The 26,029-nt window shown below is 51.3% G+C and overlaps 1 protein-coding gene across 2 annotated transcripts in view; it reads right to left on the reverse strand.

Moving 5' to 3' along the window:
- PTGS1 (prostaglandin-endoperoxide synthase 1) overlaps positions 1–26,029 on the reverse strand; it is a 37,219-nt gene that overhangs the window by 5,436 nt on the left and 5,754 nt on the right. The window contains exons 3-8 of one of the 2 annotated variants that reach the window (XM_050926835.1): positions 8,700–8,816; positions 7,185–7,325; positions 4,837–4,980; positions 2,982–3,163; positions 2,298–2,381; positions 1,311–1,557 (exon numbers count right to left, since the gene is read on the reverse strand). In XM_050926835.1, the coding sequence (XP_050782792.1) occupies positions 1,311–1,557; positions 2,298–2,381; positions 2,982–3,163; positions 4,837–4,980; positions 7,185–7,325; positions 8,700–8,816 (915 nt within the window). The remainder of the gene's footprint in view (positions 1–1,310; positions 1,558–2,297; positions 2,382–2,981; positions 3,164–4,836; positions 4,981–7,184; positions 7,326–8,699; positions 8,817–26,029) is intronic. The other variant, XM_050926837.1, reaches the window with a different exon arrangement.

Raw genomic sequence — 26,029 nt, forward strand, 5'->3', positions numbered from 1 at the left:
ACTTTTATTCGCCTCCTAGGAAGGCAGGTATAAGCCAGGAGTGTCACTGCAGTCGAGGGGCAGCGGTGTACACCTGGAATACATGAGCCTTTCTGTGGGTAACTATGGACCTAGGATGGTGTCTTGGTGCTCACACGCCAAGTGCTCCCCCTTTAGATCAATTCGTCTACCAGGCCAGCCTCTGCCCAACACTGCTGCTGTGTTATGAGGCCCAGTAATTAGCCTCATGCTGAACAGCTGGGGTGAATGATCACCAAGGTGAGTGGGACAGGAAGATAGCCAAAGGGTGCTGGTTAAGGTGCCGCAGGGGTATAATCTGGATAATGAGTAGAAGTTAACTAAAGGAAAACATAGGCTGAAAAACAAGGCAGTGCCCCAATAGTGAGATCTATGGGGATGTGGAATGGTCTCGGGGGTCAGAGAAACTCATAGGGCAGTTAAAATTGGACAGGACAAAGCCCTGGGTGTCACAGAGTCCCTGGGCGATGCTCTGGAACTGCTCCCCACCAAGCCAGTCAGGACTTTGGGGAGCCTCCTCTCCCTTGGAGCAGACTTGTTCAGGGCAAGAAGCTCACACGTCTTCACCTCCTGGGTCTCTCCTTGGAGCATTCAGCATCCTCTGCCCCTCTGTGCACTTCCCACAGCGAGCCCGCCCCAGCGGGGTCCTGGGGAAGCCACCGGGTCCTGCACCCCCACTTTGCAGTCAGACGTGACTCTCAGCCAGCCAGTAAAACAGAGGTTTATTCGATGACAGGAACAGGGTCTAAAACAAAGCTTGTAGATACAGCGAACCGGACCCCTTGGCCGGGTCCATTCTGGGGGGCAGTGAGCCAGACCCCTCACATCTGCACTTCACTCCTCGTCCCCAGCCAGCTCCTGACTCTCAACCCCTCCCAGCCCGTCCTCTCTGCTCAGTTCCTTTCCTGGGCCAGGAGGTCACCTGACCTGTTTGTCTCCAACACCTTCAGCTGGCACCTTTGCAGAGGAGGGGCCCAGGCCATCAGTTGCTAGGAGACAGAGTGCCAGGCATTTAGGTGCACTGGCCCCTTCCTCTGCAGCAATCACACACTCTTATTCCACCACCTAGATATTAAGAACTGCATAAGGGACACTGAGGCACCAACACAGTATTCAGAGAAAACATTAAGAACATTCCCAGTTCATCACACTGGGGCACAGGGAATTATCCTGCATTGGAGAAAGGACTGGATGGCACTGAATACATGTTGTGTTAAATCATACCCAGTGACATCCCCCAGCCCCCCAATGCCCTGCTCTCTCCAGGGCCCACATCTTCCCCCTGCTCTCACCGATGAGGATGAGGCGGGCTGTCTGGAAGAGCTGCTCATCACTCCACGTTGGATGGTCCTGCTTCAGCACGTCGCAGACTCGGTTGTGCTCGCGAAGCCAGATAGTCGCATACATCATGAGCCCCGGCAGCAGGCCAAACATCTCCTGGCCCACAGCCAGCTGCTTCTCCTTGGGGGTGCCGGGAGGGTAGATCATGTGAATGGGAGCATCGAGGACCGTGGGTGGATACACCTCTCCATCCACTACCTTGGGGAGACAAGAGCAGGCTGGCATCAAGAAAAGGAATGGAGACAATTGCCCTGGCCAGCCACTGGGTAGCCAGTAGATCCCCGTGCTCCAGCACTGCCAGCCTCAGCTGGTTTCTGATCAGTGTTAACGCCACCTCCTTATGTGGGCGCCTGGGCCTGGGCTCTGGTCTAAAAGAGACTCGCTTTGCAGCAGGGGCAGCCGCTGCCAAAACCCTGGAGTCTTTCTTCCCTGTTCAGAGCTGAAAAGGGGCTGAAGGTGGTGTCTAAGGCTTAGCTGTGCTTTGGAGATGAGCAGGAGGAAGCTCCCAGATGTGCTGTCCCTGCTGGCTCAGAGAAGGCGCAGGCAGCCTACAGCTCAGTGAATGCTGCTAGGAGAGTGTCTCCCATTGACCTTGCCGCGGAGGGCTCTGCAGGGCACACTGCTGTATCAGGCTGATAGGGCTTCTCAGACATTGCTCTGCAAGTGACTGTGGATGGGGAATGTTTCCAAAAGCTCCTGTGTGACTGAGGAGCCTTCAACTCTTTGGTTTCTAATGAGCCGTGGTCTTGATGTGCCTGCATTCCTATTGAGGAAGGGACCGAGGCTCCTCAGTCACTCAAACGTGGTAGCAGATTTCCCCTGCAATGGCCTTGGGAGGGAGCCAGATGTGGGCAGTGACATGGTCAGGTGTGGAGAGAGGTGCTGACTGAGAACACAACATGGGTGGTTGGGGGGCCCTGGGCTGAGAGCTACAATACCTGGTATTTGAGCTTCCCGTCTGTGAAGTTCCGCAGCTGGTGCTGACGTTCCAGATTGTCCCCATACAGGTGCCCGAGATCCACCTGCAGAGAGAGGCCAGCATTACCTGCTGTGCACACAGCTTGTGCAGACAAGCTGGCCAGTCAGCTGACCCTGTGCCCCCCCCAACAGCAGGGCTAGAGAGCAGGCCCCAGCCTTTGGCAGGGATCCAGGCAGCTGGGAGGCCTGGCTGAGAGGGCAAGCGATTCACTCTGTATCTGTGGTACAGCCATGCCACAAGCACCAGCAATCCCTGCCCACGGCAGTCCGATATTCCAAGCAGCCTTAGGGGCTGGGGGCTATTGGATGGGTTGGGGAGGGTGAGAGCCCTGCATCCTGGAGGTCTCTGCTTCTTCCAGGACGGGCTTCCCTACATGGCTCTGTCCTGGAAGGCACCTCTGCCTCCAGTCCCCTCTCCCGCTCTTCCCCCTCTCTGTCTGAATGTGCTCCTGCACTCCCCCCTTCCCAGGACATGAACCCCAGCTGCTCTGAGCCTCAGATGCAGGAGCTGGATTGTGGGTAGCACTGGCGGTGACATCACACAGCTGCAAGTGTCTCTTCTGTTCAGGCTGCTGGAGCAGCCAGCTCCACGGTGAGCCCCCGGTGAGGCATGGGCCAGCTCCATGGGAGGCTCTTCTCCTTACCCCATGGCCCAGGGCCTTGGTGAAGCCATGCCCCATCTTCCCGGATGTCTTGAAGAACTGGTGAGTGAAGTGCTGTGCGAAGAAGGCAAACATCAGGTTGGTCCCACGGGGGTCCCCTAGGAACTGCTGCCGGCGCAGAAACCTCTCTGCAAAGAGCTGAGGGTCAGGGAGCTGCTTTTTCCCTGCAAAGGAAGGAAACAAACCCAAGTTGGGAGCTGTCAGTGTGTCCAGCCAGTGGGGTCTCCAGATGCCTTACAACTCAGAGCAACTCAGCTGTAACCCCTGGCGCTGGGGAGGAGTCTCAGGGAGAAGAGGGGTGTCTCTGCCCTTGGCTCAGAGGGCCAGGAAGCCACAGCAGCTCTGCCATCCCGTCACTTATTTGCAGAAGTCAGTGCCTGTCAGGAGCAACTATCAGGGTGTCAGATGGGGATTGCTTCAACTGTCACCCATTAAAGTCAGTGGGAGACACTTGTCTAAATAATGATCTATCTCAGCATCTCCAGAGCACAATTGTCAAAGCACTAGTTCTCTGCACAGGGGTTATTCAGCTCAGAGGTTTTCACGTGTCCCTTGGATATCTGGACAGGAATTATCAGCAGCAAGCAGCCCGCTCCCAGTGGAGACCCAAAGACGTAACCTACCCAGGCGTTCACTCTGACCGCAGCCTGGCATGTTCGCTCATCCCGCTGGCTGTGCGGAACTCGCTGGGCCTGCTAGTCCATTAGCAAAGTAAACGCTCTGATTGAGCTCCAGGTGTTTCAAAGGCTGGAGTAGGGCCTTTGCTTTCCTCTGAGGGTTTCAACCCTGTCTGGGGTCCTTGGAGAGGATGAGGTTAACAGGGGAGGGAGGAATGCGGCTATTAGCAGCTTGCTGCCAAGTTAGCTGACCATGAATAAGGACTGCTCTACCCTAAGGGGCTGCATTCCAGACGTGGCAGGCGCCAGTTTAAACCCCCAGAGTGGCTGGTGTTACCTAGCGCTCCTGCCATGGGTCCCACACAGAGGACAATCTCCCAGGCTCTGCTCTCCTAAAGATGCCCACCGACAGTGCTGGAGACTTGAGGGCCGCTGGGAATCCACAGCGCAGGCACAGCACAAGCAGTGACAAGACAGGGCGGACCCCACAGTACCTCAGCCTGGTGCCGTTTGAGGAGGGTGTTCGTCCCCCAGAGCCTGTTGCTGAACTCTCAGAGGATGGGTCATCCGCACCCTCGGTAATGGCTGATGGGAATGGAGCCTTCGCGCTCATTGCCTCAGAACCTCTCCCTGAGAGGAGTCTGTTTTAGTGAGTATCAGACTGCCTGGATTTGAACCAGGGTTGAAGGACTCTGCAGCCCCCTTCCTAGGGTGGGCGCTCTCAGGCCCTTGGGGGAGGGGGCGGAATTCCAGTCACTCTCCTCGTCATTAGGGGATCATTGACCCTCGGCCCCTCTTGCCCTCTGGGGCTGGGAGTAGGGGTTCGGTGCCAGGCTCCAGACTGCAGGAGTCACACTAGTTAACTCCCCTGGGCGTGCAGTGTGAGCCTACGCTCCAAGGGGCTGCAGGGGGCAGGGATGCTTGGTGTGCTGGACTGGCTTGTGGGGACAGCACTTCCCTCAGATGGGTCCCAGGACTGGCTGTGATTTTTAGTAGCTGTTCTTCCATTACAGTGAAACTCCAGGAAGGAGAGGGAGCTAAGGGTCCCTCAAGGGCCAGCAGCCTGAGCAATAGGAACAGCCAGAGCAGCTGGCAGGGGTGACGGGACTGGGATTGAGAAGGCATCACACGGGCATCACCGCAAAACAAAGTGCAAGGAGACTCCAGCACCCAGGTTTGCAGACATCCTGAGCATGGTCTTTGCTGAGACAGGCACTTACCGCTGGTTCCCATAGGAGTCGGACAGTCATCAGGTACAGGCGGAAGGATCCGGGTGAAATAGCTTACGTTGGAATAGGCTTCCCAGCTGATATAGCCATATGCTGAGTTATACGTGGGGGGGCTTGGGATCAGATTGGCCCGGACTGAAAGGAGAGGGAAGAAAGTCACCTGCAGCCGGGCAATCCTAACACAGATGTGTTCATTCTGCTCTGGGCGGTTCCCATGTGTACCTGTCCCTGGAGCAGCACCAGGACGACAGGGCCTGGCTAGCGGTGGCACTCCATACACACAGAACAGGGTGGAGCGGTGGGAAATAGTGGGACACAGGCAGGAGGGGGAGACACTGCAAGGATATGCATGGGTTTGTTTTCTTGTGAAGCCTTTGCAGAGGGAATGCAGGTTCCTGAACTCGGATACAAGCAGGTAGGTAAAAGAGGAACTGATCTGTGAGCATCTTCCTTTGAAAATGTAAATATCGTTTCTGTCCCTGATCTGGAGTCGAGCAACCTTCACAAAAGTTTTGCTGTTCTCCTTCAACTAGCAACTCAACTATTTGTTTCAAATGAACACACAATTGCAGAGGTTCATTGTGGCTAGTGAACCATTGATTTAATATTTACTGCTGGTGACGTGCATCAGCAGAGCAGCCTGTGTGTGGGGAGCCCAGGGCTAGGATAGCAGGGAGGTGGTGGGTTGGGATCAAGGGGTATCAGCAGAGCTCTGTGTACGGGATGAGGCACAGCACCTGTTTGTGCTACACCTGTCTCAAGTCAGTACTCTCACTTCCTTCTCAGGGACCCTCAACTGAATCATTAACAAAAGGAAGAAAAGAAAAAGGTTCTGTGCTGAGCCTTGCTCTGCTTTGGGTGGGTTGTGTTCTGCTATTGGGAGTTTGTCTCTCTTCCCTGATCTTTTACACTTAGCGTTTAAAATGCCTTGATTCCCCCTCAGGGATGCAAAGTGAGAAGTTATATTATTCTCTCTGCTTCTTGTTCTAAGTGGATTCCTTGATGAATCACACTGCGTTTGAGAAAAATATCCCATTAGAGATGGCAACAGAGCCAGAGACCTGTCCTGCTGCATAGCTCCAAGGAGCTGAACCCAAATATTTATGCAAGATGATAAACTTTGCGGCATGAGCGAGTAGAGGGTTTATGGTTGGCTGGGACAATTCTCCTGGTGCTAGCTGTCCCTGCTGCCAGAACACCACAGGCAGTTGGCCATGCTGATTACGTGCCTTTCTGAACAGGGAGAGCTGCACATTGTAAACCTTTTAATGTTGTTGGGTTTTTTTCTATTAACTTTTTAAAGTGCATTTACAGAAACAACAAACATACTATACGAAACTTCTATCAGAACTTAAAATTTAAATAAATTATTTGTATTATGTAGATTACCACACTTTTTTATAAACTTGTTTATAAAAATCCAACTAAAGTAAAATTACTAAGATAAAGAGCAGAAACCAGGTTCAGAGGAGGGGGGATAGAAATGGGGGGGATGGGGAAATGAGAAGAGAGAAAGGGCCATGGATTTAATAGAATTATTCACATACTTTCAAGAAAGCATCCCATAGCACTGAGAAGTTTCCTGGGGTCTTTCTGTTGTGTTATATAAGGCTTTCCATGCTGGCCAAGCAGACAGTGTCCATGCTGCAGTCAATTGCTGGTCGATTTTTAGATTATTAAAAGACTAGTACTGCAAAAATGGCAATTATTTGTGCTCTGCTGAACCAACTTTTTCAGATTTATTCAGCTTCCAATTAATATCAGTTAGGTTTAAAATAACATGTTTAGCTTGTAACACAATTTCATTTGATAGGAAAAAAATTCACTCTACAATTCAATTCTGACCAAAACATGTCAGTAGGGGCCTTTTCAGAGCATATGGGGTAAATCAGCACCCGCTGAATCACAGTGCCGATATTCGTCTGACAATTAATTTGATTGTGAAGCTCAAACCTGGCCCCCCTGTTAAGCCAGGCTTGGGTTCTCCCCACACGGCTCTGCTGATGTCACAGCGAGTCACTGGCAGACCAGGGAACAGAATCGACGAGTCCTGAGTCCCAGTCCCCTCTCCAGCCCCTAGACCTCACTCCTCCTCCCTCGGGAGTTCTACCTCAGTTTCTGCTACTCCACCCACTGGACACACTGCCTCATTCTGCAAGGGCAAATGGATTATGTCTGCTTTACGAAAACACGAGAACAAGAAAAATAGCCTGACTGGAGCAGCAGGTGCACAGAGATCTCAGCAGTGCCCTGAGAGTGAAGACACACTTTGAACCCCAGTGGCCAAAGCCAAGGGTGGACTTTAAATTAAACATTCCCACCAAAGAGCCTAGCCTTACCTGTTAGCACCAGTCTCATCAGCGTGTCCCTAACGAAGGTGTTATTGATGATGTTCCAAAGCCACTTGAAGTGAGTCAGGATGAAGTGATAGAAGGCCGGGCTTGGCTTTATCATAACGTGGAGTCGTGTCCAAAACTCAGCTGGGAGGAAACAGCAAATTGCTTTACATTAACACTTTCCTTTCTAGTGACAGCTGCTAAATGGCCAATCAGCTCTCAGTTGCTGTTGGATAACCAAGTCCTGCTGGCACCAGCACGCGGTCAGCCAGTAAGAGCATATGCTTATGGAACAATGCTCTGAACTTGTGTTCCAGTGTCTGAGTGCCTTGCCACTCAGTGTGGCTCTGGAAGAGCCCTATGGGCAGCGTTTTGAGCTGAGATTAGCTCCAGCCCCCTATGTGTGTGTCATAAACAGATAAGTAAGAGTTAATAGAACAGAAGTACTTCATGTCTCTTTTGACTGTAAAGGGTTAACAAGATCAGTGAGCCTGGCTGTCACCTGAGCAGAGGACCAATCAGGGGACAGGATACTTTCAAATCTTGAGGGAGGGAAGGCTTTGTGTGTGCTGTTAGTTTTTGGTTATTGTTCTCTCTGGGTTCTGAGAGTGACCAGACGTGCAACTAGGTTTCTCTCCAATCTCTGTGATACAGTCTCTTTATATGTCCAGAATAGTGAGTACTAGGTAGATAAAGCGAGTTAGGCTTATGTTTGTTTTCTTTATTTGCAAATGTGTATTTGGCTGGGAGGAGTTCAAATGTGTATTTGGCTGGAAGGATTTTAATTTGTACTTGTGTACTTAGGTTGGGAGGGTATTCCCAGTGTGTATAGCTGAAAGACTCTGTAACATATTCCATCTTAAATTTACAAAGATAATTTTTACTGTTTTTTCCTTTCTTTAATTAAAAGCTTTTCTTGTTTAAGAACCTGATTGTTTGTTTGTTTTTTTTATTCTGGTGAGACCCCAGGGGACTGGGTCTGGATCCACCAGGGAATTGGTGGGGAGAAAGGAGGGAAGGGAGAGAGAGAGGTTATTTTCTCTCTGTGTTAGGATTACTTTCTCTCTCAGGGAGAGTCTGGGAGGGGGAGAGAGAAGGAGGGGGGAAGGTGAATTTTCCTCTCTGTTTTAAGATTCAAGGAGTTTGAATCACAGTGATCTACCAGGGTAACCCAGGGAGGGGAAGCCTGGGAAAGGCAACAGTGAGGGAAAGGGTTTACTTCCCTTGTGTTAAGATCCAGAGGGTCTGGGTCTTGGGGGTCCCCGGGCAAGGTCTTGGGGGGACCAGAGTGTACCAGGCACTGGAATTCCTGGTTGGTGGCAGCGCTACAAGTACTAAGCTGGTAATTGAGCTTAGAGGAATTCATGCTGGTACCCCATCTTTTGGACGCTAAGGTTCAGAGTGGGGGTTTGTACCATGACAGTGTGTAGTTGAATTAAGCCTCTTGCAGAAGCCTGTTGTTTTTCTAGCTTGCCCCCAGACTTTCACCCTAAAGGCAGAGAGGGAGGGTGAACTTACGCAAAGTGCAGTTAATGCCAAAGTAACCGGTCCGGGTGCAGTCGCATTTGTAGCTTTCCCTGCCGACCCTCATGCACACCCCTTTGTTCTGACATGGGTAATAGCAGCATGGATTCACTAGGGGAAGAGAGAGAGTTTCATTGTTAACCCATGGACATCACTTGATTTGTCAGCTCCTCGGTCACCATGGAGTGACATTTGCCCGCGAGCAGAGAACCAGCTTGAGGTACCACTGAAGTCCCGCTTCAGTCCAGTGGCACCTTGACCCAGGTGCTTAGCTGCGAATATCATTCACTGCAGAGATCCCAACCAGGACATTCCTGGAAAGCACAGGTGGCGTGAGGAATCCAATTAAAGGCCACCAGGCTGCAGAGTGAGGTAAGCAGCATTTGCCCTACAATAGTCAGTGCATGATCATGCATTCCTGGGCGGAGGAAGAGAAATGTACGTTGGCTGGAGTTGGAGAGTTACTTGATGGGTCAAGCAAGGCAATGCCCAGTACTTTGCTTTCAGCTGTTTCTCTTAAGCCCCCTGGAGGTTTTCAGGTTTTGTGCCTGTAAAGCAGATTTTATATGATTCACTGTACTGGCGTGGCAGAAATATGTACAGGGAGGAGCAAAGTCCTGAACTAGCTGATATCAGCACCACGTCCTTACAGAGGCATGCTAAGTATGTGTGCCCAGATTCCTTCCGCCTGCCTGAAAGGGGCAGTCTGGGTGCAATGGTTCCACCTCTCCTTTGCTGTTTGCCATGCTATGTGGAATCACTGTCCAGTTAAAATAGGAGGCATTTATTAAAGGAAATGGTTACAGCTACAAACAAGCTTCCACACAGCTTGAGTCCAGCCTGGCCCCCTTTGTTTACCAGCGGCCACACCCTGTCTAAAGCTCTATCTAGCACACCGTGATCTCTAGTGGTTGAGTGATCTAACTGTAAGGTCACATATTATGCTCCCAGTGTCTGGTCCGCTGTGTGATCAGGCCAGCCCTCTAGGTTATCATGCCAAGGGAATTAATTAGCCTAAAATATCTTGTTAGCAGAAACACCAGAAGCTGCAGCTCTCCAGCACCCCTTCCTTATTATGAATGGATGGAAGTGGCTACTTGTTGGGTTGTTTCTCCAATCTCCATCCCCTGGGCAGGGTAATTTCCTTTGAAACAGGAGGCTTAGTCACATGCTATGATGTCTGGAGGCTGGAGATAAGTGAGCCAGCACTCCCCAGAATATCCTGCATCCCACACAGAATCACAACGGCTAAAGGATGTTCATTGAAAATTTACCCACAGCAAGTCACTCCAGGGGTGATGTGACAGCAGGGAATGAGGTCAGAGGAGACCCATACCCTGCTGCAACCTCCTGTGGTCTGGCAGATGGCCTCATGTCAGCCCAGGGGCCATTTTTACATTTTCTTTTTCATTCTTCACAGAAATTTGTCCTGCCCCAAGTAGGCAGCAGGATGCTGCAGCGTTGTGAGGGGAAGATCAATGGCTAGAACCAACATTCTGCATCATGGCTAGAGCCAATGTTGTGCATCAATGGACTCTCAGGTTTCTGCCTGAGAGCATAGCTCAGAGCTGGGAAGAAGGCATGATAGTTTCCTGTGTCTTCATAGAATCTCTGAGTTGGAAGGGACCTCAGGAGGTCATCTAATCCAACCCCCTGCTCACAGCATGGCCAATCCCCAGACAGATTTTTTACCCCAGTTCTCTAAATGGCCCCCTCAAGGATTGAACTCACAACCCTGAGTTTAGCAGGCCAATGCTCAAACCGCAGAGTTATCCCTCCCCACATGAATGCTCTATGCAAAGAGTTTTGACTTAATCTGCCCATGTGCTAATGAGCTCCCAGGAAACCAGGCTAAAGGGAATGAGACACACAATACAGGGCTTATGCTCTGCTCCCAATCATAAGAACTTCTGCAGCTCCCAGCTGGTGCATAGGAGGCTTTTTGGGCACTGCAGTATCCTCTGTGTAAAGCTGGCGAGTGGCAGAGAAGCAGGGACTGGGCCACAGGAACTGCAATGGGGTTTGCTGTGCGTGCACAGACTCGGGCACGGTCAGGACTTGGAGCTCTGGGTTATTAACCAAATCTGCCCTGGGCTGAAGTAATATCCTCACTGCCCTGTAAAATCAAAGCACTGGAAAAGAATGTGAAATGCAGTCTGAGACCTGCTGAACTGCGGACACTGTCACCATCCCCCTGTGGGGCCAGACACACCCAAGGACTTCAAGGGGCTTTGCTTTCAAGGCATCTTGCATCCCCCCACTCATTGCTTCCCTGGGGAGGTTTTGTATCAATTCTGACATTGATACTGAGCACATGCCCAGCGCTGGAGGCTATTAAGGGGCTAGTGCACTTCCTCAGGGGCTATTAAACCCGTAGTAGTGATTGGCGTCCTCCCATTTTGACTAATGGATCCTTCTGGCATTATCTCACTTCATGGGAGAAACTGAGGCAAAGAGCTGGGAGGTGACTTGTCTAGGGCTGCACAGGGAGTCGGGGCCTGAACTGGGATTAGTGCCAGGAAGATCTGGACTTGCTCAGCATGTCTCAGGATCGTCATGTCAAAGCTGCACTCTGCCCAAGGGTGCAGCAGTCCATCCTCCTTGTGTCCAGGGCTGGCTCCAGGTTTTCTGCCATCTCAAGCGGCCAAAAAGAAAAAAGCCATGATTGCACCGCTACACTCTTCGGCGGCAATTCGGCAGCAGGTCCTTCGCTCTGAGAGGGACCGAGGGACCTGCCGCTGACGTGCCGCCTCAGTAGCAGCCAGAGGGCCGCCCCTTGGTATTGGCCACCCCAATCACCTGCTTCTTTAGCTGGTGCCTGGAGCCAGCCTGCTTGTCACCCTCAGCCAGTGGCGTGGCCAGCTTCTGAGCTGGGATGGGTGCAAAGGTGCCTGGGAAGCTACAAGCAGGAGCTGGTTCCAGCTAGAGAGAGACTCCCCTAGGGATAGAATTGTTGCATAAATGAAAAGCTTCCTCCCTGGAGGCAGAAACCCTCTTTAAGACAATGCGCCACGTTTTGCAACCACAGGACCCTGCTTTGCACAGCCTTGTCTTCAGCAGCATAAACCGGGCAGGGGGCTGCCTGGCTGTGGGGGCAGTACCCTTACGCTGCTAGGGCACCTCGCGTCCTAGGTGTGAAGCCAGCCTGTCTGATGTCTGTTGGGGGACCTCGGTGGAAGAAGTTGGTAAATCCCTGTTCATCTGCCCATGCAGGACAAAGACAGCTGCAAGCTTCTTGATCAATTGCTTTTATAGCGCCATAAATTTGCAAACATAGACAGGCCACATTCTCTGCAATCTACACTAGACAAACAAGGACACAGCAAAGGATAAAGATTTGAGAGGAAGTAGCCAGAGTGTGGATGGGTGATGGGGGGAGGGAAGAGGGGAGTTGGAAGGGTTAATTGCTCAATCCAGTCAGCTCTGTTGCGTGCAAGTGTGCTCCACCACAGCCTCCTCCTGAATGTGTCAATGCGTGGGTGGAATTACTAACGAGTCCTGAGCCACTGGAGACCTTAAACAAATCAGAATGACTTGAAGAACAGGGGTACTGTTGTCAAAGGGGCGTTTGAGAGGCTATATCAGTTGTCTGTTTCCTGGAGACACTTTGGTAGGTGGCGGTTGCTTAGACAATAATAATGGAGAGAGGTGAGAACAGCACATGGAAATTTGGTTAAGGATTTTCAATGCAAATTAGCTCTGTGAGCTCCTTGTCCCAGTGAGGAAAGGTTAAATGCTGATTTTTTTTTTTTTCCAGGAGACAGTAGTGGAGACTGGAGAGGAAGCAATTTCTGGAAGAAAACAGGAGTTCTTGTGGTACCTTAGAGACTAACAAATTTATTTGAGCATAAGCTTTCATGGGCTACAGCCCACTTCATCGGATGCATGCAGTGGAAAATACAATAGGAAGATATATATTGTGACAAAGTTCCTACTCTACCTTGGTGGGTCCTGCGCTTATCAGCAGATTTGCTCACCTCAGTGATCTTCCCCACAGTCTGGGTCAACTTCTGTGTCTGATCAGGAGTTGGGAGGTTTGGGGGGAACCCGGGCCCACCCTCTGCTCCAGGTTCCAGACCAGGACCCTGTGGATTGCAGCTGTCTATAGTGCCTCCTGTAACAGCTGCATGACAGCTACACCTCCCTGGGCTACTTCCCCATGGCCTCCTCCAAACACCTTTTATCCTCACCACAGGACCTTCCTCCTGGTGTCTGATAACGCTTGTACTCCTTAGTCCTCCAGCAGCACAGCCTCTCCCTCTCAGTGCCTTGCACCTCTTGCTCCCAGCTCCTCACACGCACTTCCTCTCCACTGGCTCCCCCTTGCCTGACTGGAGTGAGCTCCTTTTTAAACCCAGGTGCCCTGATTAGCCTGCCTTGATTGGCTGCAGGTGTTCTAATCAGCCTGTTTGCCTTAATTGGTTCTAGCAGGTTCTTGATTACTTCAGTGCAGCCCCTGCTCTGGTCACTCAGGGAACAGAAAACTACTCAGCCAGTGACCAGTATATTTGTCCTCTACCAGACTCCTGTACCCCACTGGTTTGGGTCTGTCACAATATATACACAGAGAACATGGAACAATGGGTGTTACTGGAAGGTTTCCCTTTTTTTGAGTAGTTCAGCTCTAGACAAACCTGCTTCAGTTAAGATCTCCAGACAGACAGTTGAGACATGATACAAACAGCCTTTGGAATCACAGACCTCTTGTGATCATCCCTTTCCTCAAGGACAGGCCATGATTGGGGTGATACTGGTGAAGGGTGCTGTGTTAACAATTGCTAGGTCTCTCCTTGGTTGCAAGCACAGATCCGTTTTTCCCTTTCCCCAGTAACACTGGGTCAAGTGTTAGAATTATCTGAAGCCCCAAAGAGAAACCAATCCAAATCTCAGCTGTCCCTTAGCAGAAGTTCATCTCATTCCCGCACTCAGTGGTAACGCGACAGTTCTTGATTGTCAGATTCAATGAGAAACCCATTTGGGGAACAGAGATGTGAGACCCTCAGCCCCTGGAGTGCTTGTTAGGGATCATTGTCTCTCAGCTGCTGTACCTCCCTGGGGGTCCACTGAAGCTAACAGAATTCTGCCAGTCTGTACCCACTGAGCAACTGGCCTGGAAAGATCAGGGCTGTGAATGTCCACAACAAAAGCATCTGCTTCTCCTTCCATCCCTCTTGCCGAGAGCGAGATCTCCAAAGGTGCAGGGGGCAGGTAGGCGCCTGTCCCCTACTGAAAGTCAATGGGAGCTGGGAGCCCAACCCTCCTTGGAAATGACCCCTGAAGCCTGGCAGCTGCCACCTGGATGACAGTGGTTCATCACATGTTTCCTGTGAACAGCGGTTATCACACTGCACTATAGTTCTCCCCTCTGACTGAGCACCCCCAAGCCCAGAACGGTCACCTTTATCCTGGGCTTCTACCTCATCCCAAGCAAAGTTCCTGAGAAGCGATAAAGTTGGGGTATAGTAAACTCCCAAGGGCCAGGAAGTGTAGTGGTTGGATCAGAATAAAAACAGCCAGAAAGAAGAGCTGTTCCAACTTTCCCATGTCTGGGAGGATGTTTTAACTGCAGGCATGGTGGAGTGACTCCAAGCCTATGTAAACAGTCTTTGTTCATAAACAGTGGACGTCTTAAAGGGGCTCTCCAAGGCAAAGGCTGAATATTTCTGCTACTCTTTGGATTGCTCCGGATTACTCCACATCTGGTGGTAGACAATGAACTGGAAACAAATGTGACCCCTGTTTAAACACTAACCCCGCAACCAAACAGTGATGTCACTGAGGGGCCTTTGCACAGTCCTGCAGCAGCTTGTGTAGAGAGCACGTCCTAAGGCAGAGCAGCGAAAAAACCCAGGATGGCACTGTCCTTAGCCACTGGGGTTTGCCAAATCTCCCCTTTCCACCCGGCATGATCACAGCAGTGTCTCGTTCACTGAGTCACCTCGGCTTCAGACCTGTCGGAGTTGGCAGCCAAAGAAAGAATAACTTATTGTGGCCATGGAGAACAATATCTGAAGAAATTTGGACCCTGTTTCTAGACACGTTTGGATCAAAAATGTTGAGTTGGTTCAAAGAATGCCAGATCTCCGTTCCACCCAACACTCCTCTTTTTCTTTCTCCTCCAATCCTCTTTCCCTGTTCATCTGTCTTTTCCTGTTTTATTGCTGTTCCACCCAGCCTAACATGTTATGTCTGTGCAGTAGCAGCTGGTTTTATGTTGTCTGTTTTCGCAGCTTAAACACGTCATAAAGCTGTGTGATCGTACAATTGGACTGGAGGGCCCGTGAGGCATCCTAGTATTGGGAAATATAGACATGCTGTAAGCCAGTCACCTTTTTGTGATGTTCACCATCTGTTTCTCTATGAAAATTAGTTTAGCCAGCACCAGCGACATGTGACTGGGTCAAATTACTACAGACAAAGAGGGCCTGATTCACGTTTGCTCTGAGGCCCCTTTCTGCTGCTTCAGTCCCATAAGGAAGCTTTAAACTGTGTGGCAACAGCCCCTGGTGAATACCTGCCCTTTCAGCAGGTTCCTGGCCAGCAGAGAGCTGCTGGGACAGCTCTGTACCCACTCCACTCCCAGCCCTGGCGTAGGAGACGGGTCTGGGATGGGGACAGAGGAAGAGGGAGTAGCTAAAGCACCATGCTTTTCCACACGTCTCCTTTGGTTCTGGTGCAGAGCCACAGGCAGTTCAAGTGTCACTTGGAGCAGGCCTGAGGCAGGACTTTCCCACCCAATCCCTGGCTGCTCCAAGAACACAGGTCCGGAACTGAGAGCTGGGGCCAGAGAGCCTGTGGTCTCTGAAATCAGCCGTGGGGACGTGTCAACGATCCGCAAGGCAAACTCAAAGGGCTCTGACAGATTGTTCACCACGATCCATTCACCAGGCATGTCAGGAGGAAGACGAGTACAGGCAAGCTGAGCTCTCCCCCTGGAAAATGGTCTGCTACGCTCATCCCCTGGCACAAGATGAACGAACAGCCTGTGACATTCCGTTCTCCTGTAGGACAATGATGGTCCGTTGCCGTCTATCATGACACTTGTCCAAGGCTCTCAAAGCCGTCAACAAATGCTGCTTAGTCCTCATGATGTCCCAGTGTCGGGGCATTACTCACGTTTGTATATGGGGAGATTGGCACAGGAAGGTGCAGTGACTTGTGCACAGTCACATAGGGACAGAGCTCAGAGCCGAGCCCGCATCCTGAGTCCTCATGCTGAGCATTAGACACTATGCTTCATATTCCATCTATAGACACACATAATTTCCATCCCTTGCTGCCCGATGATCTTTTTCCAGCTCTAGCTTTCATCCATTTTGTCTTTACTGGCTCCCAGCTGCCTGGAATTACGGAAAGGCAAACTGCACAAATGTTGGCGGTTGAACGGTACCCACTGCTGTCAGTGGATCCTGATGCCAATGTTGCCAACTCTTGCAGTGTTTTGTGTTTTACTAAAAAAACAAACAAACAAACAAATAAAAACCCAGCTCTTGGAGTCTTGTGACTATGAGAGAATCTCCGCTTCCATTTACAAAAATGCAAAGTTTCTAGCCCTGATGGTTGTGGAGAAAATCTTGAAAAAGTGACACCCCTCCCTGCCCTGCCTGCAAGGCTCAAAACCGACAAAAGGTAAATAAAAGAATAATTTAAAAAATCTTGGAAGTTTTAAGCCAGTATATGATTTGGGGGGGGAGGGGCTGTCTTGTGATTTTTGAACCTCAGGGGCTGGAGATACTGTGACAGTAAAGATAAATGCTAAGTACTTCATATAGGAAGGAAAAATCCAGGGCATGATGGCAAGATGGGGAATAACTGGCTAGGCGGCAGTACTGATGAGAAGGATCTGGGAGTTAGAGCGGATCCCAAACTGAATATGAGTCAACGATGTGATGCCATTGAAAAATAGCTAATATTCTGGGGTGTATTAAGAAAAATGTATGTAAGACTTGGGAGGTAACTGTCCTGCTCTACTCAGCACTGGTGAGGGCTCAGCTGGAGCACTGTGTCCAATTCTGGGTGCCACATTTTAGGAAAGATGTGGCCAAATAGGAGAGAGTTTAGAGAGCAACAAAAATTATAAAAGGTTAAGAAAACCTGCCCTGTGGGGGGAGGCTGAAAAACTGGACATGTTTAGTCTTGAGCAAAGAAGACTGGGGTGAGGGGGACCTGATAAGTCTTTAAATATGTTAAGAGCTGTTAGTGTTGTGATCAATTGTTCTCCACGTCCACTGAAGGTAGGACAAAAAGTAATGGGCTTAATCTGCAGCAATGGCAGTTTAGGTTCAATATTAGGAAAAACTTGCTAACTCTAAGGCTAGTTAAGCTCTGGCCCAAGCTTCCAGGGGAGGTTGAGGAATCCACATCACTGGAGGTTTCGAAGAACAGGTTGGACAAACCTGTTAAGGAGGATCTGGGGTTCCTTGGTCTTGCGTCAGTGCAGGGGGCTGCACTTGATGATTTCCCAAGCTCCCTTCCAGCCCTATGGTTCTATGATTCGATGACTCTTGCCATGTGGCTGTGGTATAACCTTTGTAACCCTGACCCAGGTCATGTGACCAGGACCAGGTAAGAGTGGGACTGGGAAGAGTGGGTGTCACACCTTCCTACAAGCACTGGGAGAGGAAGCAGTGTCTTTGGTGTCTTATTCCAATCTATAGGATAAATCCCAGCCAGATCATGAGCTGCTTCGTCTGCAATGTGGCAACTTCTGAAAACCTGATTTAGGTCTATGTCTGTTCCAACACCCTTTGGGATGCTCCTAGATCTGTATTTTTGCACTCTAGAAGTGTATCTGTCAGTGCACTTACAAAACCCCAAACCACACAGACAGGAGCGACCTATTTCTGTCAGCAACATAGAGCCAGCTTGGGAATGAAGCTCCCCTGCTGAGCCGCTAGGTCTGCCTGGAAGAACAGCCATTGAAGGAAAAGAAACATCTTTCACAAGTAACCAGGAGAACAGAAGAGTCTGGGGAAACGACAACCTGTTCGCTCATGAGTGCCACAAAGGGCACAGGAATACAGAGAGAAAACTTCCCACATCTTCGCCAGGGGCAGGTTCAGTGCACAGTTCACTGTTTTGCAAAGTCTGACCCAGTATGTGATGGGTAAAGCATTTCAGGCCATGTTCTGCTCTCATTCTGCTCTCGAGTGTAAATCTGGAGTCCTTTGAAGTTACACAAGAACAGAGTCTGGGCATGGGCCACTCCCAATTCAGCCGGCCAGCAAGGAGAGCACGTCAGTGAGCTGCGTAGCTGTGGGATTTTGATGCAAGCAGGCTTCCAAACCAGGTCAAACAGGTGGGTTCTGCAGCATGCTCTGAATGGTACCAGGTGCTGGCTTGGGCTTATGTCCATGGGTGGCTTGTTGAGTTGCCTGGGCTGGGAATTCTCACAGATGGGCTGAATTCATGAGGAGGCAGAGAGAGCAGCGCATGCTAGTGGACGGGGAGGTTGGGGGAGAGTCTCACGCATACAGACTGTTTCCAGCAAGCAGAGAGGATCTGTTGCAGGAATTCCGTTGCTGCTGCCTCTGTCCTATTCCTGAGATTCTCCATAACTGGGGTCATGCTCTCACTTACGCCCCAAGTCATTCCCTGTCTGTAAGCCTGTGTTTAGAACTTCCTCCTCTCCACCCCGCGATGGCCTCTTCCAAACTGCATTCCTGAGCTGCATCAGCTCTTCGGTGAGAGGATAGCTGGGTGGACACACAGTGGTCACCATTCAAAATTTCATCAGGGGACAATATCCTCCCTGAAAGCCATGGCCAACCCAACATGAGAGTGAGTCAGGGAGCGCAGCATGTAGGGCCCGGAGGTTGCTCAGTGGAACATTCCTGGTTTGTACAATGCTTTGATGGAAGATAGAGACGCAAGCCGGAGATAGTTATAATTAGCATGGTTCAGGGACTTCCTTGGACGCATGTTAAAGGCAGCTGGTGTGATGCAATGCCCTTTTGTTGTACACACGTTCCAGTGCATAGAGAGCCTTTGGTCTCATAGCTGCTAAACTCAATGAGATTCCAGGTCTCCCAACTGTTCGACAGATGTTGAGTATTGTGTTTCTTCGATGTTGTGAAACTAGGGACACTTGGCGGGTTTGGGGCTTGAGGCTGCAATTTATATGTTTTTAAAAATAAGGATGAAAGGTTTGAATTAATGGGAACCAGCGTGTGACATCCGAACTCACAGAGAAACAACAGAAACAGGCAGTGGCTCAGCCAAAGGGCTCTTTGAACGTAAGGTGCTGCAGTAACTGAAACCAGCCTGCCCCAGCTGCGTGATGATGTCCGCCAACACTCCAGTGAGGGACTGGCATGGTCCCAGAGAAACTTCATTGAGCACCAAATTTGGTGAGGACAGAAAGACCCTGAAGGGGGGATTCTTCTCCTTCTGTTGCCAGAGATTGAGCCCTTTACTGTCATTCCAGCAAGACAGGAGTGAGAGTATCATAGAATCTCAGGGTTAGAAGGGACCTCAGGAGGTCATCTGGTCCAACCTCCTGCTCAAAGCAGGACCAATACCCAGACAGACTTTTTGCCCCAGATCCCTAAGTGGCCCCCTCAAGGATTGAACTCACAACCCTGGGTTTAGCAGGCCAATGCTCAAACCACTGAGCTATCCTTGAGAGTGGAGAGAAAGGAGCCATGGAGGCTTTGCAAGTGCTCAGGAGCCAGAGTGTCAGTCAGTACCTGGCCAGCCACGGTCCTGCTGGGATGAGTGTTGGCTGGCGCGAATGGGCTCAGGACCCACATACCCACATGCCGCTCGCTAGGACAGCTTGCCACTCAGCTGAACACCAGCCGAACAGGCCAGCCCGCAGGGCCTGTGGGGATGGGTGCAGGAGCAGAGCCCAAAATGTGTCTCCTTGAGGACTGGCTGAATTATCCCCAAATCGCCGATCCAGAGCACAGAACAGCTGGGGCTTGTCTCCCTCCCGCAGCACAAAGCTGACACCCCCAGGGCCTGATCTGAAGATCAGTGGAGTCAATCGCTTTCTGTCCAGTGACTTCAATGAGTGTTGGACCCGACTCTTATTGCTCCCCCCTGCTCTCTCAGGGTCTGTCTTCCCAGCAGGTACCGCAGATTCTCAGCTGTCTGTTGCCCCAGCCGCCTCCCCGCCACACACACAAGCATCTCACTCAAGTTTATTAGTGCTTTCAGACCTGGCTGGGGGGTTGGAGCCTGCACGCTGCTTCCACTTGGGCTGACAACCAGCCACTTTTCACTGATGATGCAGGCTAAGCCACTGAAGTGCTGGTCGACTTCCACACCCTCCCACGATTCAATCCCTGCACGTGCCCAGGACCGATGGGTTCTCCCCCGGTTCCCTGGAAAAGGACCATGGAGAGTGGCTCAGCTCACTGCAGCCCAAAGGACCATGGGATATGCCCTCACAAGTCCTAGTGACACACCTGAGTGTGGCAGCAGCAGTGAGGATGCAGTAACTCGGGGAGAACTTTGCAGTGTCGCAGTTCACACCCACGCTAGACTAACACCCATGTTCAGACCCCACAGCCGACTGCCCAAGTGAATTGCAGTGAAGACGCATGCTCTGAGCTCTCCTGCCCTCCTCTCTCCAGACCGACAGACACTAGGAGGAATGCGACGGGACAGCACCACTACCGCCCCCTGCGCTCCAGTGTCACATCTAGCCAGCATGAAGATAACTCTGGACAAATGGTTTCCGGCCAGCAGCAAGTTCTGTGCCTGGATGGCAGGGCAGTCACGCACCTAAGAGCAGAGAGCAGCACTGCCTGTTCTGGCGGGCTGCACTCCGTGAGGGAAGCCTTCATAAATATTAGCCTTACAGGCAGGTCCTGCAGAAACCATACATGACGGAGGAACGTGCAGCCTCTTCTCAGGATCGCTTACGGTCGCTGTAAAAATAGCCAGCCCAGGAGCCCACCATGGCCATGGCCATGAAGACCAGGACACAAAAAGGCAGGCAGGCCTGGGACTGTCCAGCTTGTCAGCTCCTAACTGAAGCAGCAGCTGTTCACAGCCAGAGGACCAGTCTGTGGCGAGGCAGAGGCCCAAAGGGCAACCCCTCCCCACAGGCACTAAGCACATCACACAGCAGTTGCCGCCCAGGGCAATGAAGTAAAGGAGCCAAGTACGAGAACTCTGTGAGCTGCTGACAGGTGGGCAGGACCATGAGCTCAGACAATGCGTGTTTTCCAGCAGTACTGTAACAGCAGGCAGCGTTCTTCCTGACCCCGTTTAGTGATCACCTTTCATCACCTAGAGGATGAAAATTGAAATCCCAAACTCATGGAACGGCAGTTGCTGTTATTTATCAGACTGTTTTGTGTACCCCAGGGAAGGTATTTGCTTCAATAATATCCGGCAGCAGCAAATGCCACAGTTACTCATATGTTGCCTTAACCATTATTCTGCTGGGTAGAGCTCGCGCTGGGTCGGTCTGGGCTGGTAGCACTCTCACCTCTTTGCCAAAGGGCCTGAGTGTCCATCCCACACCAATGCTGGGCCTGGTGCCCTGTGCTTGACAATACCGGGGTATAGGGTTAGGTTGTGTTGCACTGTTGGAGGTGCTACCCGGTAGCCCTTCAGATGTGGCCCCGAGGAAGAATTTGATTTGCTGTGCCTGCCTACCTCCCACAGAGCAGACATGACATGATGCCGCTCCCTGGCCTGCACGTTGCCTTCCTTCAAAGACCCCTTGAAGGGGGCAGCCAGACAGCACAATAAGCAGGAGGGACGAATTATTTAACCGTGAAGAAGTGGAAACAATGATGAGTAATGCCCAGAAACATGCACATATCATCGTTCCGATCTCAGCAAAGCTGTAACAAGATCCTCCTATACCCAGTTGCCTAGGTGAGAGCTGCAGGCCTGAACAATGGAGCTGGGACCGACTTGTAGCTCTGGACTTCAGAGCCCCTGAGCATTGCAGAGGAAGGTGAGGAAATTGAACAGGAATGAAATTCTTGGCAAGAAAGTGGTTCAGACACATCACTCTCACTGAATGATCCCCCTCCTTTAATCTCGAGGCATCTGAATAAACTGTTGGGACAGAACAGGAATCCTTGTGGCACCTTAGAGACTAACAAATTTATTTGAGCACAAGCTTTCGTGGGCTACAGCCCACTTCATCGGATGCATGCAGTGGAAAATACAGTAGGAAGACACACACACACCCCTCCCCCCATGAAACAATGGGACAGAGTAAATACAGGTCAGCAGAGGGCATGATGTGCATTTTGGGTGCATGCAGGTTTCCATGTTTTGGAAGCGTTGGCTGCTTATCTGGCCAATGACTCCCTTTCTCCTCCTCTGTAGACCAGCTGCAGTTTCTGGCTCATTGTTCCCATGCAGCACAAACGAACAAATCCCACTGATCCATAGGGAGCAGATCCTGCCTGCTGAGCTGCCCCGATGCACCCCCCTGACGCTGATGAACCTGCCATTCCCCACATACCAGCCGCGCGGTGCCAGGACTATTGAATATTGTTTACAGACGAATAAACAATCCCTCGGCTTTACTGGGCAAATGCTTCCCTCCGTGTCAAACACGCTGCAGATCAGCTCTTGCTATTCCTTGCGCTGTCTCTGAGAGGAGAGTTTGGCTTTTCCCTGGAGTGGCAGAGATGGGAAATTTCCCACCTTTTCTGCTCAGTTTCACACTTCAGAGACGAGCCAAAGTCCTTTTTCAGTATCTCACCTCCCAGCACCCCTCATCTCCGCCTTCACTCATCTACCCAGCTCCCTGGGCTCAGCTCCCGCTTCTCCTCTCTCCCTGCGGTTTGTCTCGTTCCTTGGTAGCTTCTCCCCCAGGCCATCACCCTGCATGTCTCCTAGTCCGCGTTCACCACGCACATCTTACCCTCCAGGCTTCTAGGCCACCCCTACACTGGCGCTTGCACTGGGGCCAGCACTGAGGGAGTTTTCCAGCTGAAGCTGAGGGCAGAGACACGCAGATCCTCAGATACCCTGCTACAGTCGAAGCCAGCGCACTCCCTCATAGACCCTGTCTTCCGAGCCCCAATACTTCCTGCCTGGTCGGCTCCACTCACCACCTCTGAGTGCACTTGTTGCCTCCCTGAATGTCCGCACTGCAGCCCCCTCCTGCCCAAGATGTGCTCCTGGGTGCTCTCTTCCTGGCGGAGTGACACACCCAGCCATCCCGCGAAGCTCCCGCCTGCCTGCTGTACGTTTTAACAGACCCACTAGTGCTTAGTCCCAGCAAGGGGTTGTCAGGAAACTAGAGGCAGGAGGTTCCTGCCTCCCAGCACATCCAGCCCACGCCCCATTTGCCCAGCACTGCACACCCTGCTGCTGCCACTGCAGATTCAGACCCTAGCCCACTCCCCTCCTCCCGGCCCCTCCTCAGACCTTGCTAGTGCTTGTGAGAGATGCTGGCGGGCAGCGCCGCAGCTGGCTGGCCTGAGTTCACGGGGCAGGGTCACTTGGGCAGTGGCGGGGCATGTTCCCCTCGGTGTGCCTCATCCTCTGAATGGAGGGAGCCCCTGCAGGAGGCCCCTTTCAGCCCCTGGCCTGTCTGCTGAGATGGTCAGTTGGTGGTTTGTGACATGGGTGTGGGTGACTGACTGTCCGGAGGGAAAATGAAGAGACTCTTCCCCTGCCCCCAAGTTACCCCACCCCTAATCCACAGAGGCCACCAAACAATAGGGGGGTGGGTTGGTGCAGTGGCCCGGGGGTGGAAAGCTGCTCAGTGTGCCACTAGTCCTGTCCTCCTCCTTCCTCTGCAGTCTCACAGCACGAGTCCCTCTGCCAGCTCCCTGGCTGCAGACAGGGGCAGTGAGGCAGGAAGAAGAAATTACTCAAATGCATCTCAACTATTTTAAAACTTTCTTCTACCAACTTTTAGGAAGTAAAAAGCCCTGGCCAAGCGGCCTGCACTCGCTGCACTGCACTTTCCCGTGGGCTTTGAGGAAGTCTCTCTAGGGGACTGGGTGTAAGGCTGGGACCCCGTTGTCTTCCTTCCTTGCAGGTTTGCAGAAGTTGCACTGAGCTGCTCCCAGGGAGGACAGAAATGTGACAGGTTATGGCACTACCCAGCCCAGCGTGGGCTCTCCTGGAGAGGGATTAGAACATAAGAATGGCCCTACTGGACCAGACCAAAGATCCATCTAGCCCAGTATCCTGTCTTCCGACAGTGGCCAGTGCTAGGTGCCCCAGAGAGAGTAAACAGAACAGGGAATCATCAAGTGATCCATCCCCCATTGCCCATTCTCAGCTTCTGGCAAACAGAAGCTAAGGACGCCATCCCTGCTCATCCTAGCTAATAGCCATTGATGGACCTATCCTCCATGAACTGATCTAGTTATTTTTTTAAACCATGTTATAGTCTTGGCCTTCACAACATCCTCTGGCAAGGAGTTCCACAGGTTAACTGTGCGTTGTGTGAAGAAACACTGCAGGTTTGGCTGATCGCGGCTCCCACTGGCTGCGGTTCGCCGCTCCTGGCTAATGGGGGCTGCGGGAAGTGGCCCAGGCCGAGGGATGTGCTGGGCGCAGCTTCCCACGGCCCACATTGGTCAGGAGCGGTGAACCATGGCCAGTGAGAGCCACAATCTGCCCAACCTGTGGATGCAGCAGGTAAACAAACCAGCCCGGCCCAGCCTGCCAGGGTAAGCTGCGTGCCCTGATTTATGACTATGTTGAATAGGACTGGTCCCCAAACAAACCCTGGGGGACACCACTATTTACCTCTCTCCATTCTGAAAACTGACCATTTATACCTACCCTTGTTTCCTATCTTTTAACCCCAGTTACCAATCCATGAGAGCACCTTCCCTCTTATCCCACGACTGCTTAAGAGCCTTTGGCGAGGGACCTTGTCAAAGGTTTTCTGAAAATCTAAATACACTGTATCCCCTGCTGTAACTCCACAGAAATGGGCAGAGTGGCTTTTCCACCCATTATTCCCCCCTCCAGCCCCACGTCCACAATGCTAATGTCTGATCTGCCGTGCCCTGGTTATACCAAACCCTGGGGCAATACACAGCTCCTGTAGCACCCCCTTAGAGCATTATTAACACACCCCAGTCCTGTCCAAGAGCATCTCATACAGCTCTACCAATGCATCTCTAGTCAGTGGCTGAGTGTACCCCAGCATGAGGTTCAATGCCACTGATGCCAATGCAAGGATTCTCACTTCCACCTGCTGTGAATTTGGCTCTTGGGCTCCGTTGAGCAGAATGTGCCAGTCAGATGGTGCTAGTCTCGTACCAGCTACACGACTGAGATGGTCACCACCAGATTCATCATGTCCCTTGTGATGTACCCCAGATTTGAACTGGTCTCTGGAGGAGAAACCTATAGCTCTTGCCCATTGTCTGTGCCCTGCCCTCCTGCAGAAGCCATCCCACCTCTCCACAAGAGTGGGTTCATAGCAGCTGGATGTAGCCTGGACTAACTCCTGTTGGATTTCTCCAGTCCAGCCTTTGGGCCTGCATCACGGGAAGCTGCTGCATGGCTCTTTGCTCTGCTCTTGTGTGGATGGTAAAGGTCACCCCTCACCCATCTCAGAGCTTGGGAACTGGGCCCATTTTCAACCTCACGTACTGCATGAGAGCAGCACAAAGACAAAATCGGCCCCTTCCCTCCATTGCCCACTTTGCTGCCCCCTCGTTTCTATATGATTGTGATCTTACATATAAAGCTGGCCTTGTAAGGTCTCAGGGGAAAGATTACAATCTGCTGAACGTTATTTCTCTGTCCAGATACGTGTATCATTAATGCATATGATGTTATGAGAATTGTGTTGTATGGTGATCACTAAAACATGCTGTAAATTGGGGAATCAGCCAGATATTAGCTCCCCAGAGGCAACAGCAAGGAAAGTAGCCAACACCCAGCATGGTATCAATCAACCCATCAACAACCATTCTCCAGCAAGGGAGCTATGATGCAATGATTCGCCTGCATGAGGCCCTACCAGGGGAATTGCTCAACCTTGCCTGGAGACTCAGCAATGCCCCCAGACATGCCTGCACTGGTGTTTTCCAAGCACAGGGAGGAGGGTATAAAACATACATAGTGGCCATGTGCGTGGCCTTTTCTCCTTCACCCACCTACGCTGCAAGGAACAAGGACACTCTGAAGACTCCAACTGAGGGGACTGACCCAGATTTCAAGGGTGAAATCTGTATATTAAGGACTGCAATATCCAGTGGGGTGAGAAAATCTGCTTAGTCTAGTTGTTGCCCAGTCTAACCGAGTTGAGCATTTAGACCGTGTGCTTAGATTTTATTTCTTTTGGTAACCAACTCTGACTTTTTGCCAATCATTTAATATGATTTAAAATCTATTTTTGTACTCAATAAATTTGTTTTACTATT

This window comes from Gopherus flavomarginatus, chromosome 17 (assembly GCF_025201925.1).
Source record: "Gopherus flavomarginatus isolate rGopFla2 chromosome 17, rGopFla2.mat.asm, whole genome shotgun sequence".
Taxonomy (NCBI): Eukaryota; Metazoa; Chordata; order Testudines; family Testudinidae; genus Gopherus; species Gopherus flavomarginatus.